We start from the raw sequence: 15,922 nt of genomic DNA, 5'->3' as shown, positions 1-15,922 counted from the left end.
GTAGGGAAGAGGGAATTACAGATATGTGCATTCCCAATGGTACAGTACTTTAAAGCAAGGCATTTATTTTGGAAAACAGGAATCGATTGCAAAGAAATGCATTTGCTTTTGAGAATATTTTTATACTCCCTGCTACTGCTGAAGGCATTATTTCCAAATGTTGGCCTGTCCTTGCTAACCAGCCTCGTCATGGGAATGCTCATATTTCAGTCTGGGAACAGTGCTTCAATTTACCCGTTTGTGATAAAAATGGGTGCAACATATGTAAACAAGTTTTAAGGTTTTTATTTGCACTATAAACAATCTACTTGAACAGTACCAATGCTTTAACAGAATGTATTCTACTGCATGGCTGCGTAATGTGTTTACGAGCATTCTTTTAGGTTGTGGAGCAAGAAGTCATCATCTTAGTGGTTCGGGGATGTCCTAGGTGAAGGGGCACCTGAGATTAGGAGAAGCTCTTTTGGGAGCCATGGGCTTTGGGGCCAACGGGGGCAGAGAGAGCAAGGAAAAGCATCTGGTGTTATGGAGAGACCCTTTGGGCCGTGCAGGATAGTGTTGCTGGGGATTCAAGCAGAGAGAGAGAGATGAGGCGGTGGGGGTATCAGCATGAGGGGCTGGAGGTACCCAGGAAGGGGAGATATCAGAGTGGGGTGCATAATGGGGGAGGTGCTGTGGAGGGGGAAGCTGGGGGAGATGAGGGAGCCCCGGTGGAGGGAGGCAGTGGTGGAACAGCAGGGGAGGGGTTGGTGGCAGAGGTCAGTGAGGCAGCCCGGGGTACCAGGTGGTGAGGGTTAAGGCAGTGGAAAGGAGGAAGTGCAGAGGTGAAGGGTTAAGGTAGGAGGGGAGAAGGGGAGCCTGAAGATGGGGTGCTTGGGGCTGAAGGTGAGGTAGTGAGGACAGGTAGAAGTGATGGACAGTCCAGCAGGGGGATTTCAGGAGTGGGGAAAAAAGTGAGCAGGAAAAGGCTGGATTCCAGGAGGGGTAGGTGAGGCCCTGAGGGGTGGGATGACGGAGTTTGGGTTGAGGCACCAGGGGGGAGTCAGGCTGTCTCACCTCTCCCCCAGGAATCCCCAATGTACCTCATCATATTCCCCTGCTGCTGCCACCCTCCTCCTCTGCTCACCTTCTTCCCCATCTCTGCTGGAACCCCCTTCCTGCTGCCGCAACTCCCCCCTTCCCCCCATTACATTCACCTCTTACAGCCACTGGTGGGGGAGATGGACAGAGTAATTCTCTGCCACGAAGCAACCCTCCTTCCTGGATCACCAAAATGTCCTAGCACAACTGCCTTTTATCCGATACCCCTCAATAAAACACCAACATCTACTTTGGCCTCCCCCTACAGTGTCCCCAGTGGCAGACTCCCAGCCTACACTGCAGCAGTCTCCAGATGGTGAGCTGAGTTTTCACCCTCCTTCCCGCTCCAGGCTTCTCTCCCTGTGAAATCCGTCCAGACTCCCCAATAGCCCTCTTGTTCTCTCTGCCCCAAATAGCCTCCCACCCCAGTCTCTTTCCTCTCTCCCAGCCCTTCCGGCTTCTCTTTCCTTCCCCGAAGATCACCAGTCTCTCAAGCTTTTCTTCACAACATGAACCTTGTTCTTTTGAAATAATAAATGGCAGCCAAGGTTCTCCTGTGATCCCATGACTCCAGGAGCTGGGGCTTTAGGGAAAATGCCATCTATCACGAGAGTTGACAGCATGGCTTTCCCCATATCCCCCTCACAGCTATCCCCTGTGATGCTCCCCATAACTGTGCCCCCCCATGCTTGCGAGATAGTGGGGGAGAAGCGTCTGACCCAGCCAATGGTGCTCCCTCATGCCCTGGCCAAGCCCCTCCTGCTCCCCTCTGCTGACAGAGCAACCCCTGCTGGCACAGGGCTACAATTGCTAATCCCCCCCTGGCTGGAGCCTAAAAACTGATCTGTAGTGGCCAGGGAAGGGGGAGGGTTCTCAGCATTGCTGCATAAAGCCGCCTCAGGTTCTTCTGTGCTGCTCCCTTCTGCAGCCAGCCAAAGTGGGGGAGCAGATGTCTCCCGTCCTTCCCAATGCCCACAGGTACCCTCAACCTCCCTGCTGCTACATCCACCTCCCCCACAATGCCACCCCTCCATTGACTGACCCTCCCCAACTGGTACCCCATCATCTGATTGCTACTTCTTCCTTTCCCCTTTCCTGCCCCTGGAATCCTCCATGCCTCCTCTCCTAGGAGGAGGAAGAAATGTCCAGTTCAGGATCCCGCCTCCTCCTCCTCCCACCGCTGCTCTCTGTTTAATTAGTAGCAATAGTGAGATCTTTGTGCTGCTGTGATCTGCTCTGGCTAAAGATGTGTCTCTTGTGTGACAGGGAGAAGAAATTAGCTTTCCTGTACCAGCAGGGCCACTGCCTTTCCTTGTTGTGGCAACTTTTCAGCCTGGACACTGCTACAAACAGCAAGAAGTTCTGTCACCTGGCAGCACTCATGAAGGTGAACTCAGCAGAGGAATCAGAGGATGAGAGCCAGGTGGGTCCACCTTCGCCACTGGGAACCCTCTCCTCCTGCCCCCAAAGAAGAGGAAGTAACTAGCAGCACTGGAAATAACTGTGGTGACAGGACACATCCCGCCCAAAGGGGATTGAAGAGTCCTGACTGTTATGGAGCAGATGTCCGATTTCAACAAACCATGGGTTGACCTGTAAAAGCTTGCTTTGGATAATCATCCCAATGTTCTGATGTTTTTCTGAACCTCATTCACACTGTCTAAGCCTCTGGGGCTGGAAATTTCATGGAAAACCAGCTTTCTTGTCAGATTTCCAGCATGCCTTGCTTCTTTCTGTCTTGGCTGGTAAAACATGCCCATGGTCTTCCTTGTCATGTTGCAGCACTTCTGCCTCTGGTAAGAACTAGGGAGGCAGAGATGTGGTGAAATGACAAACAATTAAAGTTCACTGAGCTTTTTAAGCCTCCCAAAAGAGTTGATCTGAGGTTCAGTTTCATTTTTTTTATTGTAACAGTTTAGGTTGGTTCTGATTTTTTAAGCTATTGCTAATTTCATGTACACTAGTTTATATTCTGTGTCTGTACAACACCTAGCACAGGGGGGGAATCCTGACTGGAGCCTTTAGACATGAGCATAATAAATGTTAATATTAATAATCCTAATTTTTTTTAATGGTCAGTGTTGTAAGAGAAAAAGGAACAAAGAAATGTGGGGGTTTCTGGTTCATCCATGTGTCCCTTTTGAGCCTATACCAGATAACGATTCAGTCAACAGTTTCAGGCTCTTGTTTTTTCTTAAAAAGAAGAACAGGAGGACTTGTGGCACCTTAGAGACTTATGCATATGCATCCGAAGAAGTGGGCTGTAGTCCACGAAAGCTTATGCTCTAATAAATTTGTTAGTCTCTAAGGTGCCACAAGTCCTCCTGGTCTTCTTTTTGCGGATACAGACTAACACGGCTGCTACTCTGAAACCTTTGTTTTTTCTTGTTTTGAACATTTCAGATCATTTCATCCTATTCGGAATTCTCACTCTGCTGCCAGATGATGGGTAACCAAGATAAATGGATGAAATATGAGCTGATGGCCATCCAGCGTAGCTCTCACCTCCGGGTTATCGGAGGAGGGCTATTAACAACAGTTAAATTAGCACAGTCATTGGCCTATATGAAGCTCTGCTTGGGTAACCTGCCCTTATCTATTCAATTAGGTAAGTCTGCTTTCATCGTATACTGTGAAGAGAAGGTGTCAGTATTAAGGGAGAGACACTTAATACATTTGTTTTCTCCACAGGCTATCGAGCCCATGAAATGTGTGTGCGTCTGAAGAAACCGAAGCTGGACTATCTGGTTCTCTGCATGCTCTTCAAAGCTCTCTTTCTGAGCACCAGGTATGATGCAAATTTATGTTCCCATATGGATGGGCTAAGGAGAATGGTGTATGGAGAAGAAATCTAATAGGGAACTGTGGGAGGTCGATGGAGACACAAGTATAGTAAATATAAAGAAATCCCAATGACTTCAGTGGGCAAGGCATGTGGTTACAATGACAGAAGACAGACCAGTGTCTCTAGGAAATGTCTCTAGGAAGGACATCATGTTTAAGGCCCTGTATAAATCAATTTTTTTTTTAAAGAAAATTCCCGACCGTTTGCAAGGAATGAATTTGATAAGTACATTTGGTCAATTGTAAGGAAAAATATGTAAAAGATCACGGTTTGGGGGCATTTTCTCGATTTCCATGTCCTCCACAAAAATGTGATTTACACAGGGCCCTATTTATGGTGTCTGACCTCATGGCTGACCAAGGAGGAGATGGAGGGATAATACTGAGCCATACCTAACAGCTCTTAATGTGAATTACTATCGATGATAACAATGTGCCCTTGACAGAAAGAGGTGGGAGGCACATTATGAGGGCGACCAAGGACCTCCCTGGTCTATAGAGCCAGGAAGTGAGGAAGGATGGACAGGCTAAGTTTGGCTTTTTGCTTTGGTTGGCTGGTACTTTTCTTCTGAAGTGAATTTCTTCCTCATGAGGAGGCAGTTTGGATCCCCATACTTGGGATGTAGGTACCTCTGTCACATGGCTCAGAAGTGTCAACTGGAGTCATGTGGCAGCCTTATTTCCTCCCACCCCTGGCAGATTAAAAGACTGGTCTGTCTCTTATTAGACATCAATCTATAAGAACTCTCTCTGAGCCACAGTGGCTTCCTGAACACACTTGTTCTCACAATTGTTCCTTCTGCTGGGGCATGTTTGTCTGTAGTAATAGGTTGGCCACCTGGCTTCTATATGCACTGCTCCTGGTGCTTTTCCTTGTCAATGACCAGCAGGAAAGGCAATTAGCTATCCACAGTGGACCTTGCAGACACTTATATGCACATAGGGATACTTTGCGCACCTGGGAAGGACCACAGTGGAACGTCTCTATCCACTCAGTGTCTTGTCAGGCATCCTTGAAGCCCTTCTCCATAAGCTCGTTGACCAAAGATCCTTGGAGAGAAAAATAGGATAGATATATGAGTGGAATGATGGATGGGAGGATAGAGAATGAGACATGGAAAGAGGAAAGGAAATAAAGGGATAGGGGAGAAACACCTCAGAATAAAATGAGTCGTGCAATAATTCTCCATGATGTCTAGGTACCAAGATTGTGTGCAAGTACTGAGCTGGCTGGAGCAGTTGGCTGTTGTGGAGGAGACAATCATTGAGATGGCTTGTTTCTTTTCTTACTGTTTAGAACTCTTGCTTTATGCTGGTAAGTACTGGGTAATGAGGACAACAGATAAAGGCGTGCTTTGCAGACACTCCTGGACAGGGACGGTTGCCATGTCAACACTGCCAGAAAACGGTGGCGCCATTCTGGCATCTCGTTTGTGGTTAAACTGCAATTGATATGCTTTTAAAGAAGAGAGCTAAAAGATTTAACAGAAAAGGGGTTGTAGCTCCGATGAAGGGATGTTGATATCTGTGTGAACATTGACGCTTTTGGGATATTCTCATACAAATCTGGAGCCTTATACTGGGAGGTGGGAGGTTGTAAAGTTGGCCAACAAGGCTAACTGGGGTTCTGCAGACTTCACGCAGCCCGCATGGAGGAATTCCCCTCATCTCTACCCCAGTCACCCTGCTCCTTTTAGCCCCCTGGCACTCTGCACATCTAAAGCCTTGTGTACACTTAAAACCTTTGCCAGTATAACTATATCAGTATGGCTGAATTGGCAAAACCCTGCTAATGGAGATGCTGTACCAGTTTATACCAGTTTTGTGAATGACATAAACTGTACTGGCAAAAGTCCTTTCTCCGCCCAGTATAGCTGCTACGTGCTAGGGCTTTGGCTGGCACAGCTATCTCATTAAAAAAAATCACTCCCCTAACTGACTTAACTAGGCCGGTAAAACATTGAATTGTAGACCTGGCCTAAGGTCTCCAGGACCACAGCTCCCTTCGTACAGACTTCAGAAAGCCCACAAAGTGAAGGGACTGGGTGAGAACAGGGGGGTTGGCTGGGAGATTAGGTGGTCACTTCACACCACCTTACAGTGGGTTTCCTGAGGTCTGCAAGAGGGGAGAACTCCCTTGTGAACCTTTGATTGGTGGTGGGAAACCTTTTTCTTTGACAAGTCTAGCCTCTCTACTGATCTGACTATGCTGTGAGCTCTACTTCTGCATGGGAAAGGGCTAGAGACTTTCCTTGCAGTGAAAGTTTAGGGCTCCAGCAATCCTTTTACATGCAACACCAAGCTAGCCAGTGTAGGAATGTCTGTTCCTTGGAGTATCTGTTAAACATGTTTAATAACATATTGTAGGTTACTCTCACAATCGTGCTCAAAGGCAGTGATCTGCTGAAGCCAATTCTCTTTGGGTTTTTGGTTGTGGTTATCTGTTTTTTTCCCCTACAAAAGTGGCAAAAAAGTTGGAAGAATTTGAAACTCTCTTTTTGCTCTATAGTTTAAGGAGGTCCTCTTTCAAAAATACCTTTTAGAAAGAGAGGGATGGATAATGGGACCCAAGTGGCAACCTTCCTTATGGAAGGACTGCTGCTGCTCCACAACATAGGAATTGCTTTGCCCATCCCTGCATTGCATCCATTGTGGAGAACAAATGTAACTCACACACCTCCTGAGCATAGGCATGCACAGCCCATTTCATTAGGGTGTGCACCCAGTGAGCCCCGTCCTAGCCCCACCCCCACCCTGCCCCCATCCACTCCCTCCTACTTCCCGCCCCCTGACTTCCCCCCTCAGAACCTCCAACCCCCCCTGCTCCTTGTCCCCTGACTACCCCCCAGGACCCTACCCCCTACCTGTCCCCTGACTGCCCCGACCCTTATCCACACCCCCGCCCCCAGACAGACCCCCAGGACTCCCATGCTTATCCAACCGCTCCCCGCCCCCAGACAGGACCCCCAGAAATCCCGACCCATGCAACCACCGTGCTCCCTGCCTCCCCCAACCCCTCTCCACACCCCTGCCTCCTGACAGCCCCCCCCCCAGAACTCCCAACTCATCCAATCCCCCACAGCTGCTTGTCCCCTGACCACCCCCTCCATAGACCCCCCCACCCTAACTGCCCCCCAGGACCCTCCTTACTCCCTGTCCCCTGACTGCCCTGACCCCTATCCGCCCCCTGACAGACCCCGGGACTCCCATGCCCCATCCAACCCCCCCTGCTCCCTGACTGCTCCCTCCAGAGACCTCCCCCAACCCCTAGCCACCCCCCCAGGATCCCACCCCCTATCCAACCCACCCTGTCCCCTGACTGCCCCCACCCCTTATCCAAACCCCCTGGCCCCAGACCCCTTACCATGAGATGAGGCTCCTAGCCTCCCCGCGGAGCCAAACACTGCCCCGCGGGAGTGCACAGCCCCGGCCCCCAAAGCGCTGCGTGCGCAGCAGCATGGCTCCAGGGGAGGGGGCCCGGGAGCGCAGACCCTGCGGCTTGCCGCGCTGGGGGAGGGGGGCCATTTGCCCACCCCTGCATTAGGGTGTGCCTGGGCACACCCGGCACACCCCATGCGCACGCCTATGCTGCTGAGTGTGGTGTTCTGTCCCATCTAGTGGCACCAAGACCGCTTAGAGCGAGAGTATGAGTCTGCTGTACAACCTTAGCGAACGGCCATATGGCTTTTAGCTCATTCAGTAGAGGCTCGTGCACTAAGCTCCACAGGTCTCAGATTCGATCCCAGCTGCTGACAATTAGAGTCTGTCAGTGTTACAGAAACACGGGCAGTTTAAAGTGGACTGCATGCTTGGGTGATGAGGCTTTCATTTTTTCTGCCCGGTATGGGGTTTCTCCCCTTGCACTAGAGACCACTGATACAGAGCCTGTGACAGCCCCAAGGAGCTCAGTTAAAACTCAAATCTTGCAACATTTCTTTTAGACTTTCATTGAGATCTGAGAATTTTTTATGCCAGGTGATTCAGCTACTTCCAAGATCCCTCTTGACGATCTTTGTACTTATGGTAGTTTTAGAATAGGGAAATACACCCCCACCAGAAGGGGAAACAGCTTCTCTAATGCAAATTTCTTTTACAGGATTTTCATTTAAGTCATTTAAAGAGTGCCTGGAATTCATACAACGCAATGAAAAAAACTGCATCCTTATGTCTCAGAACAGCATCATGTTGGGGCTGTATTCATCCGTGGCCATTTGGTAATATACAAAGTCTCCTCAAAATTGCTTTGCTGTGTTACTGGTTTACTCTTTATTTTGCCATATGGTGGGTCGGAATTCAGAAACTTTGGGCCGGATTCTGCCGTCCGTACTCACGTTGAATAGCTCCTTCGTCCATGAGTCCTGTTGAAATCAGTGTGACTACTTGGCTGATCAGGTACTTCTCAATATGAGTGAGGGTGGCAGAACTGGGCCAGTTCTACTAGAGGACTGAATGGGGTATTCATGAGCCTTAAGGCCACCTTAGCTGGGGGGGTGGCTGAAAAGTTTTTGTCATCATGGCACATACCTCGGATGGATAATTTTAGGTCTAGTAAAAACATCTTTATTTTGCATTAAATTATTATAATCAACATCATTGTGCCTAGGAGTCCTAGCCATGAACCAGTATCCTGCTGTGCTCGGCGCTGTACGAACACAGAATAACGAGACAGTCACTGCCCCCAAAGTACAATCTAAGTTGGTGGTAATCATATCTCATGCTTTGCTGTGTGCATTAGGAAGAATTCCTCTGCCCATTGTATAGCACTGTGCAGGTAGCTAGATGCAGCGTGAGTTTTCCATATATAGGTCGGTGCCACTGGCTGGTCCAATAGTCCAATCCCCTACAGCAAATCTTATGTGGATCTCTCTCTTGGTGATCTAGGTTTGCCAGACTTCAGCAGTGGGGCAACTTCAAGGAGCCTTTTGAAAAGGCCAGAAGGTTGCTGAGGAGAACTAGTGCCTCATTCTTTGCTACCAGTGGATTCTGTAGATTCTTGGAGTGTGAGATCCTTATGCTACGGAAACACCTTGAGGAAAGGCCTGAATTGGTCCGGGAGACTCGTACTAAGACGCTAAAGGTGAGAGGGAGAAGGAGATGTCCACATTATGTGGAAAGACTGTAAAATGCAATACATCTGCAAATGGCGGCTGGATATCTCCTGATGGCTGCTAGACATGGAGGGCCTGATCCAAAGCCCATGATGTCAATGGGAGTCTTTCAATGGGCTTTGAATCAGGCCCACTGGGAGCAGCCATCTATCACGTTTCCCTGCACCCCTCTCTTTCAGACACTGGGCATTATGATAGGTCAGGAGGGGCAGACTAGGGGAGTCCAGAGTCGTCGTCTAGTGGTGTGTGGGTGGTCTGGTAACTGGGAGGACAATTGGTATTCCAGGAAGTCCGGGGCAATGGTTAGAGTTCTCGCAGGGGGGGGGTCTGTCGCCAGGAGATACAATCGAAGGGTTTGGGTTGGCAAGATAGGTAGGTGCAGTCAGGCAAGGCAGAGTCAGGTGAGACAGTACAGCAGCAAGGCAAGGTCAGGCAAAATAGCAGGGCACCAAGGTGGTCCAGGCAGTAATGGCCTGCTGCTCAGACAGCTTCCTCTTCCTGTTGGGGTCTTTATATAGTCCAGGTGCCTAGTGAGAATGCTGTCAGTCCAGCCAATCAGGGGCCTAGCTGTTGTGGGGCTGTAGGTCTTTAGCACCAAGGCCGTCAGTCAGGGGTAGTGGTTCCGCATGCTGCCATGGCGCGGACACTGGGGATCCCTTTTAGGGACCCAATGGACTTGGATTCAATACCAGGGTCCTGACACCTGCAACTCTTCAGCCCTGTGTATCTACTCAGCTCTACTAGCCTCGGTCTCCTCCCTTGAATTGCCTAGTTCCCTGTTCGGGCCCCTGGGATTGTTTTAATGGCTGTTCAGGTGGTGGGTTGGTTTTGAAATCCCTTCAGTGCTGCACTACACTCCGCATGAGCAATAACCAATGCAAAGCTATTACAAGTGGAGGGGAAGGTTGATCATCATTTTGCTTCTTTCCAGTTGATTCATCCCAAAATTGATGGCAAGAATTGCAAAACCTCTTTTTTCCCCATAATACACTACAATGGAGAGGAGGGGAAATCCCCAGACAAAATGAAGTGCCCCCAAAGCATACAGAGACACTTCTATTTTTGGCATGGAACATGGAAACTGGTCAAAAGTGATGTTCCATATTTGCTGTGCAAGGGAGGAGGGGAGAAGGCATTGACATTTTTGCATTGTGCAGCTAGGTTTATTTCTACATTATAGAGTTTGTAGGGGAGACAGAGAAACTTGAATTTGATGCAATAAGAGGCAGGAAGCTAGTGGAAGGATTCAGAAAGTGGGGGCAACCCTTGATCAAACAGCAGTATTTCATGATCATAGCCCTTCAACGATATGTTTCCAGGGCTAGTAATTGATGCACATTTGTGGGGTGAGAGAACCATGACAGATTATTCGGACATTGTGAGGATGCAGAAAAAGATGCTATTAAGGCTGTGACAGATGTCCCCTCGTCCCCATCCCACTCACTTTGCAAGAAACATATCTTTAGGATCCTCTCAGAGTGGCCTCTGGACAGGAGGTAGAAGAGAAATCAGCCACACGGAGTGCACAATTCCCAAAGAGGATTTGTCCTGTAGGTCGGATAAGAGACTATTGCAAAGCCAAGTTAGTGAGTGCTGCCTAAGTGCATGATCAAGACGAGTTCATACAGTCTGAATCTTCCTGGTTTTTATCTTACCCCTGCTACTTTCTATCTCTCTGCAGGTTTCCTGTTTCTTTCTAGCTGGCTCTTCTCCTTGCCATACTGTATTCCTGCAAAGGGATCTCAAAGCTCTGGGATGTCATCCTGACATGAATCTCAATTGCTCTCTTGTTAGGACTTGGACCAGGTTCTCTCTCGCTGCTCCACAAGCCCTATCTGTTACCCTCGGGTTTACCACCTGAAAGCCTATATCCTCCTGGTGTTGGGCAATGAAGAACAGAGCCAAATCTACCTATCCCAAGCATTCCAACTCTGTGACACATATGGAAACCTCCTGGAGAAATCCTGGCTGGAGATCAGCAACGTAAGTCCCGAGAGCTGGTAATCTGAAAGCTCTTTCCTTTGAGCACCAGATGAGCTGGTCTCTGGGAAGGGATTTAGGATTCCCTAGAAGAAAGTGGAGTTGGCTGCAGGTCAATGGCTGCAATATAGATAAAGTCAAGGGGCGGGGGGGGCGGTGTTGTGAAGGCAAATGATCGAAATCCTGGATGGAGCGGGTGGGTACCTGCAGTAGGCTGTACCTCCCTAGCACCCCCTGGGGGAAAGGATGGGACCTGTTCCTGTGGCAGAGTCCAGTGCTGTTCATAGCCTCTGCCCCCATGCCCAGGGGTAGGGGGAATTAAAGTAGCCCAAACAAACAGTTTGGGAAGTCAAAGAAAAAGAGAGCAAAAAAGAACAAAAGTATCAGCCCTTCTCCTTTCTGCAAGGGCCTGGGTGGGCAAGGCTCCCTAGCTGTTCCCCCAGTCAGCAACCCCTGCTTCTGGGAGTCAGGGACCGCGGCACTGCAGTCCTGCTCCTTCAGAGTGCTGCCCCAAACTGAGCTGGGATCCTCCTTTTTAAGCCCCCCCGCCCATACCTAGGCTGGACAAGGCTTACAGCTGCACTGGCTTGAGGCTGGTTGTGCTGGAGGAGCTCTTTAACTCCTTCCTGACAGGGGCGGGGAACTGCCGCACCACTGTGACATACAGCCCAAGCCCACCTAACTTCTAACTTCCACTAACATTTGTGGTATATTCTCAGACAGCCTGGGGCTGGCATGACATTTGGGGACAAGGCTTGGGGAGGAGCATGCGCAGCACCTGATCCTTCACCCTGTTGGGTACGTCCACACCCACCCACATCATCAGAACTCTCCTCCAACAGAATGGAATAGAATCGCTCAAGGACTCCATTAACTGTGCTACTGCTCACCCTGCAGTGGTGACTATTTACAAAACCCAACAAATAGGCTCCCAGCTCTTGCCAGAGTTACTCTGCAGTACTCCTTGTCTACGCTACAGGGAAAAGTCGATCTAAGTTACACAATTTAAGTTACATGAATAGCGTCACTCAAGTCGATGTAGCTTGAGTCCATACTACCCAATGTCGAGAGGAGATGCTCTCCCATCGACTCCCCTTACTTGATCTGGTGGCGTATAGGAGTCAACGGGAAAGCAATCTGTGGTCGATTTAGCAGGTCTTGACCTGCGAAATTGACCACTGATGCATCGATCGCCGTGCATCGATCCCCCGGTAAGTGTAGACAAGCCCACATCTGCCAAGCTGGGGAGTGAGATGCAGCCTGAGATTTCAACCCAAGTGTCTCACTCAGTATTGTGTGAACAGCACTTATCTTGACGTCACTGGACGGTTCTCAGGGCTATGGTTTAAGAAGCATAAAATCCCATTCAAAACGTTTAACCGGTTTGGGACCATTTCTAGTACACACCCAACCATTCCAAAAGAACATCGCTTCCTGCTCTGCGCCTCCTGGAACTTGTGCTTTGGAGAACATTTTGATGGAAGATCTAGAGGAGCATCATTTTTAGGGGCCAGTGGTTTTCTCTCTAGCGCAAACTTTATATTTGCAAAATTAAATCTCCTTTTCCTGTTGTCCATGCGTCTGTCTACACCTGCCTGCCCATCATGGCTTGGTCCAACTTGTCATGGTTAACATAGCATGTTCTCCCTAGCATGGCCGTAACATGCGCCACATCTACACACACACTTGGGTTTCTATTATGCTATTGACTGTGCTGACCCACCTGTGCTTTGAGGTCGAGCCTCGGTCATTGTCAGTGTCATGGTGAGCAGAGGGCAATGTTGTGTTAGCCCAAAGAGTGCAAATGGACCTCCCAGTGCAATCCCATACGGCAGAGGAGGCCTGTCTGGACACTTGTCTGCATTCCACTGTCCAGGAGTCAGCCTGGCCAGGACCCACCTACTTGTACAAACAATGCAGCACACGTGGGTGGCCCCTAGCTGCACAGTGCTTCCACAGTGGCAGGCTTCTTCTGGTGATTGATTTGTGATCTCATCTCTACAATGCCTCATTGGATCATCCGACCAGGCTGCCAGCTGGCCAGCACCGACATCAGCATGCTCACTGCCTTACAGACAGGCCCAGAGCCTGTGGTACCATATGATCACAGCAATCAGGGAAGGTGTATAGTATGATAGCATTTCCCAACATCTGGCAGAGATGGACATTCCCTGTACTGGAGACTGCATTATGAGAGCAATAGAGGAGAAGGCCTCTGAATGCCAGGGGGAAGAGGAATCTGATGAAGTGCTTCCTGAGACAGCTGCAGGTTCAACCTGGAGAGCAGGAGAAATGCCATTCAGATCTGGTAAGCTACTTTTTAGTTGTGAAAATGTACCAGTGGGGTCTGATTTGGATTGGGAAGGGAATGCATTCCCAGGTTCTCCTGAGTGTGTGTTTGTAAGAGCCCTGCACAAGCCACCCTTCCCCTCTTTCCCTCCTTCCTTCCTACACCTCCATTGCATGGTCAGTAGGTCCCAGCACACCCAGTCCCCACCCCAATTTCCCTTTCTTGACCCCACACCTTCTGGTTGCCTGGCCTACTGTTCCCAGTAGGGACAGAAACGCCCAGTCCCTGATGAACAGCAGCTAGCTGTTGTCAGATGTCAGACAAGCAGAGAAAAATGTAAAAGGCCCACAAGCAGCAATGCAGAAAGACTTAAAAACAGGAGCATTACTAAAGATCTAGTGCAGTCTGGCCAAGACACCTACATGACAACGTATCTGCTGGGCCATGTGCCCTGAAGCACCTGCAAAGAGGCTGGTATAATTGGAACACACTGCCGGATGGTAGCATGCCTGCAATGCATGAAAATCAGTGCACAGTAATATGCGCTTTCATGGTACACTCCTCATATAGACAGGACATGGAACAAGTGAAGGCAACCACAGGAACAATGGACATATAACAGTGACAAGCATTCTTACTGGAAGAGTTTTACCATTGACCGTGTTAGTTTCTGACCTAATTTTAGCCCACTCTTGTGAGGTAATGTCAGAAAATATCTCAAAGCCAGTGCTCTAATGTAGCTCTTGCGTTTCTTGACAGAGCCTATTTTCTTCTCCTGCCCAGGGAGCTGATTGGAGCAAATGGCTGGGGTGTATAGTTTGGAATTTAGAAGTTAAGCAAAATGGCTACATTTGTCTCATCCCTTGAAAGTACAGTATTAGGCTAAGAAAGGTGTGATGGCTTACTATGGACACAAACTCAAAACTACTTGGTTTGTCTTAACAGGACCTTCTACCATGGCCTGGGGGGAACACTTCTGTTTTGGACCAAGACAACAAAGGCCAGTGTGGGCACTGGAGTTAAAACTCTCCTTTGCCATGATGCCAAGTGCTTTGAGACCACAGTCGACCATGTTGACCAATATTGTCTCACTGTTTTCTTGTGCTCCCCGTCTGTCTGTATCCACCTGTTGACTCTTATCTTAGATTGATAGCTCCTTGGGGCAGGGATGGTTTTTTGTTCTGTTTGTCCAGCACCGAGCACAATGAGGCAATACAAATAAAAAATAATACTACTAATAGACAGGCTGACAGCTTTGGGGCTAGGAAGCACCTGCTATTGGCCTTTTAAAAAGATATTGGCCAGAAATATGCTTGGTCCAATCACAGTTGGAGGAGAAGGGGGAAAAAATATATGGGAAATCTACAGCTAGGATGGCATATAAACCATGGCTACCTACTTTCATCAGAAGGACATGCCCCAGGAAGAGAGGGGATTTGAAATATGGATGTCTGAGAACTTTTTCCAGACCCAAATGGACACAGGTAGAGTTCTAACCATCTGCGTAAGAGAAGACTTGAGTTTGGAATCGGCCTTTCCAACCACAGGCTCTGCCAGCCTAGCCTGTGAAATTCCACCTCGGTGGCAAACTGAGAGAACAATTCCCCTAGCAAGATGCATTTTTATCATCTTGGAGGACAGTTCTGTGGTTTGATGGTTCTGTTCTGGTGTCATCATTGTAAAGGCAGCTGGCCTGCTTTATTGCAATAAAGTCTTTTGTAGAAAGATAAGTCACTACAATATTTACACTTCCTGTATAGCGCCTCTGTAGCGTGAAGCAGGAGTAAATCATCAAATGAAAACCATTCACCTTACACCCTAAAAGGACGTAAGTAAGGGGGCTTAAGGGGCCTCAACATCCCTGTGTGGGCTATCTGTATCGTGGGTCACAACATGGGGAGCTGAGTAGTTTCAATGGGGTCCTACTTCCCTTCCTACATAGGAGCAGGGAATCCAGCACACCAGCCAGCAGTGCTGAGCCAGCATGGAAGGGGAAGAGATCTGTGCCTGGTTTAGGCGTGATGCAGATTACTTCCTTCCCCAAAGCCAGCTGGGAATCAAGGGTCAAATTGCAACTTTCGTAATCCGTTTGTTCCCTGGCTTGCTGGTGGGACAGTGTGGGATAGATAGCGATCGATAGCAAGAATAGGGGGCTCTTGTCAGACTCCTCCCCTTCCTGACCATCTTGGAAATGCTGTCTCTGAAGATCCAGTCTCATTCTGGCATCTCGTTTCCCTTTTGTTTTCCCTAGGAGTGGTGGTTCACTGCAAAAGGCCCCATGGAAGACTTATGGCTGAAGGCCGCACCAGATTTTCCCAAGTGGGAAATAGGAATGACAGAGAAAGACTTTCCAGAGATCCATAAAACCAAGTACTTGCTGCGGGTGCCAGCACTGGATATTAACAATCCTTTCCCAGAACCGGAGATCCCCGATGTCTGAGCTGCATGTAGTTCTGCCCAACTGGAGCACTTTGTAAGCCTTTCTAGCCGGCACTGCCCAAATTTGTAAGCATTTATGATATTGCTACGGTACACATAACAACACCTGCTCTCTGCAAAGCCCTCTGTATTTGCTCATCTCTTCCTTTGGTAAATGTAGGTTCTAATGTCTCACCGTGGC

The 15,922-nt window shown here is 48.9% G+C and overlaps 1 protein-coding gene across 2 annotated transcripts in view; it reads left to right on the top strand.

Annotated features, from left to right (window-relative positions):
* The window catches only part of LOC135983320 (adenylate cyclase type 10-like), a 28,594-nt gene extending 12,672 nt beyond the window's left edge, over nt 1–15,922 (top strand). Inside the window, exons 4-11 of one of the 2 annotated variants that reach the window (XR_010600888.1) lie at nt 2,347–2,503; nt 3,484–3,688; nt 3,772–3,868; nt 5,124–5,239; nt 8,021–8,138; nt 8,806–9,001; nt 10,827–13,320; nt 15,554–15,639. Coding sequence is in view for 1 of the 2 variants with exons in the window: in XM_065594326.1 (XP_065450398.1) it covers nt 2,347–2,503; nt 3,484–3,688; nt 3,772–3,868; nt 5,124–5,239; nt 8,021–8,138; nt 8,806–9,001; nt 10,827–11,015; nt 15,554–15,742 (1,267 nt within the window). In the remaining variant the exon portion in view is untranslated. Of the gene's footprint in view, nt 1–2,346; nt 2,504–3,483; nt 3,689–3,771; nt 3,869–5,123; nt 5,240–8,020; nt 8,139–8,805; nt 9,002–10,826; nt 13,321–15,553 lie in introns of both variants that reach the window. The other variant, XM_065594326.1, reaches the window with a different exon arrangement.

Source organism: Chrysemys picta, chromosome 4 (genome assembly GCF_011386835.1).
Source record: "Chrysemys picta bellii isolate R12L10 chromosome 4, ASM1138683v2, whole genome shotgun sequence".
Taxonomy (NCBI): Eukaryota; Metazoa; Chordata; order Testudines; family Emydidae; genus Chrysemys; species Chrysemys picta.
This window is presented reverse-complemented; position numbering and strand designations above follow the sequence as displayed.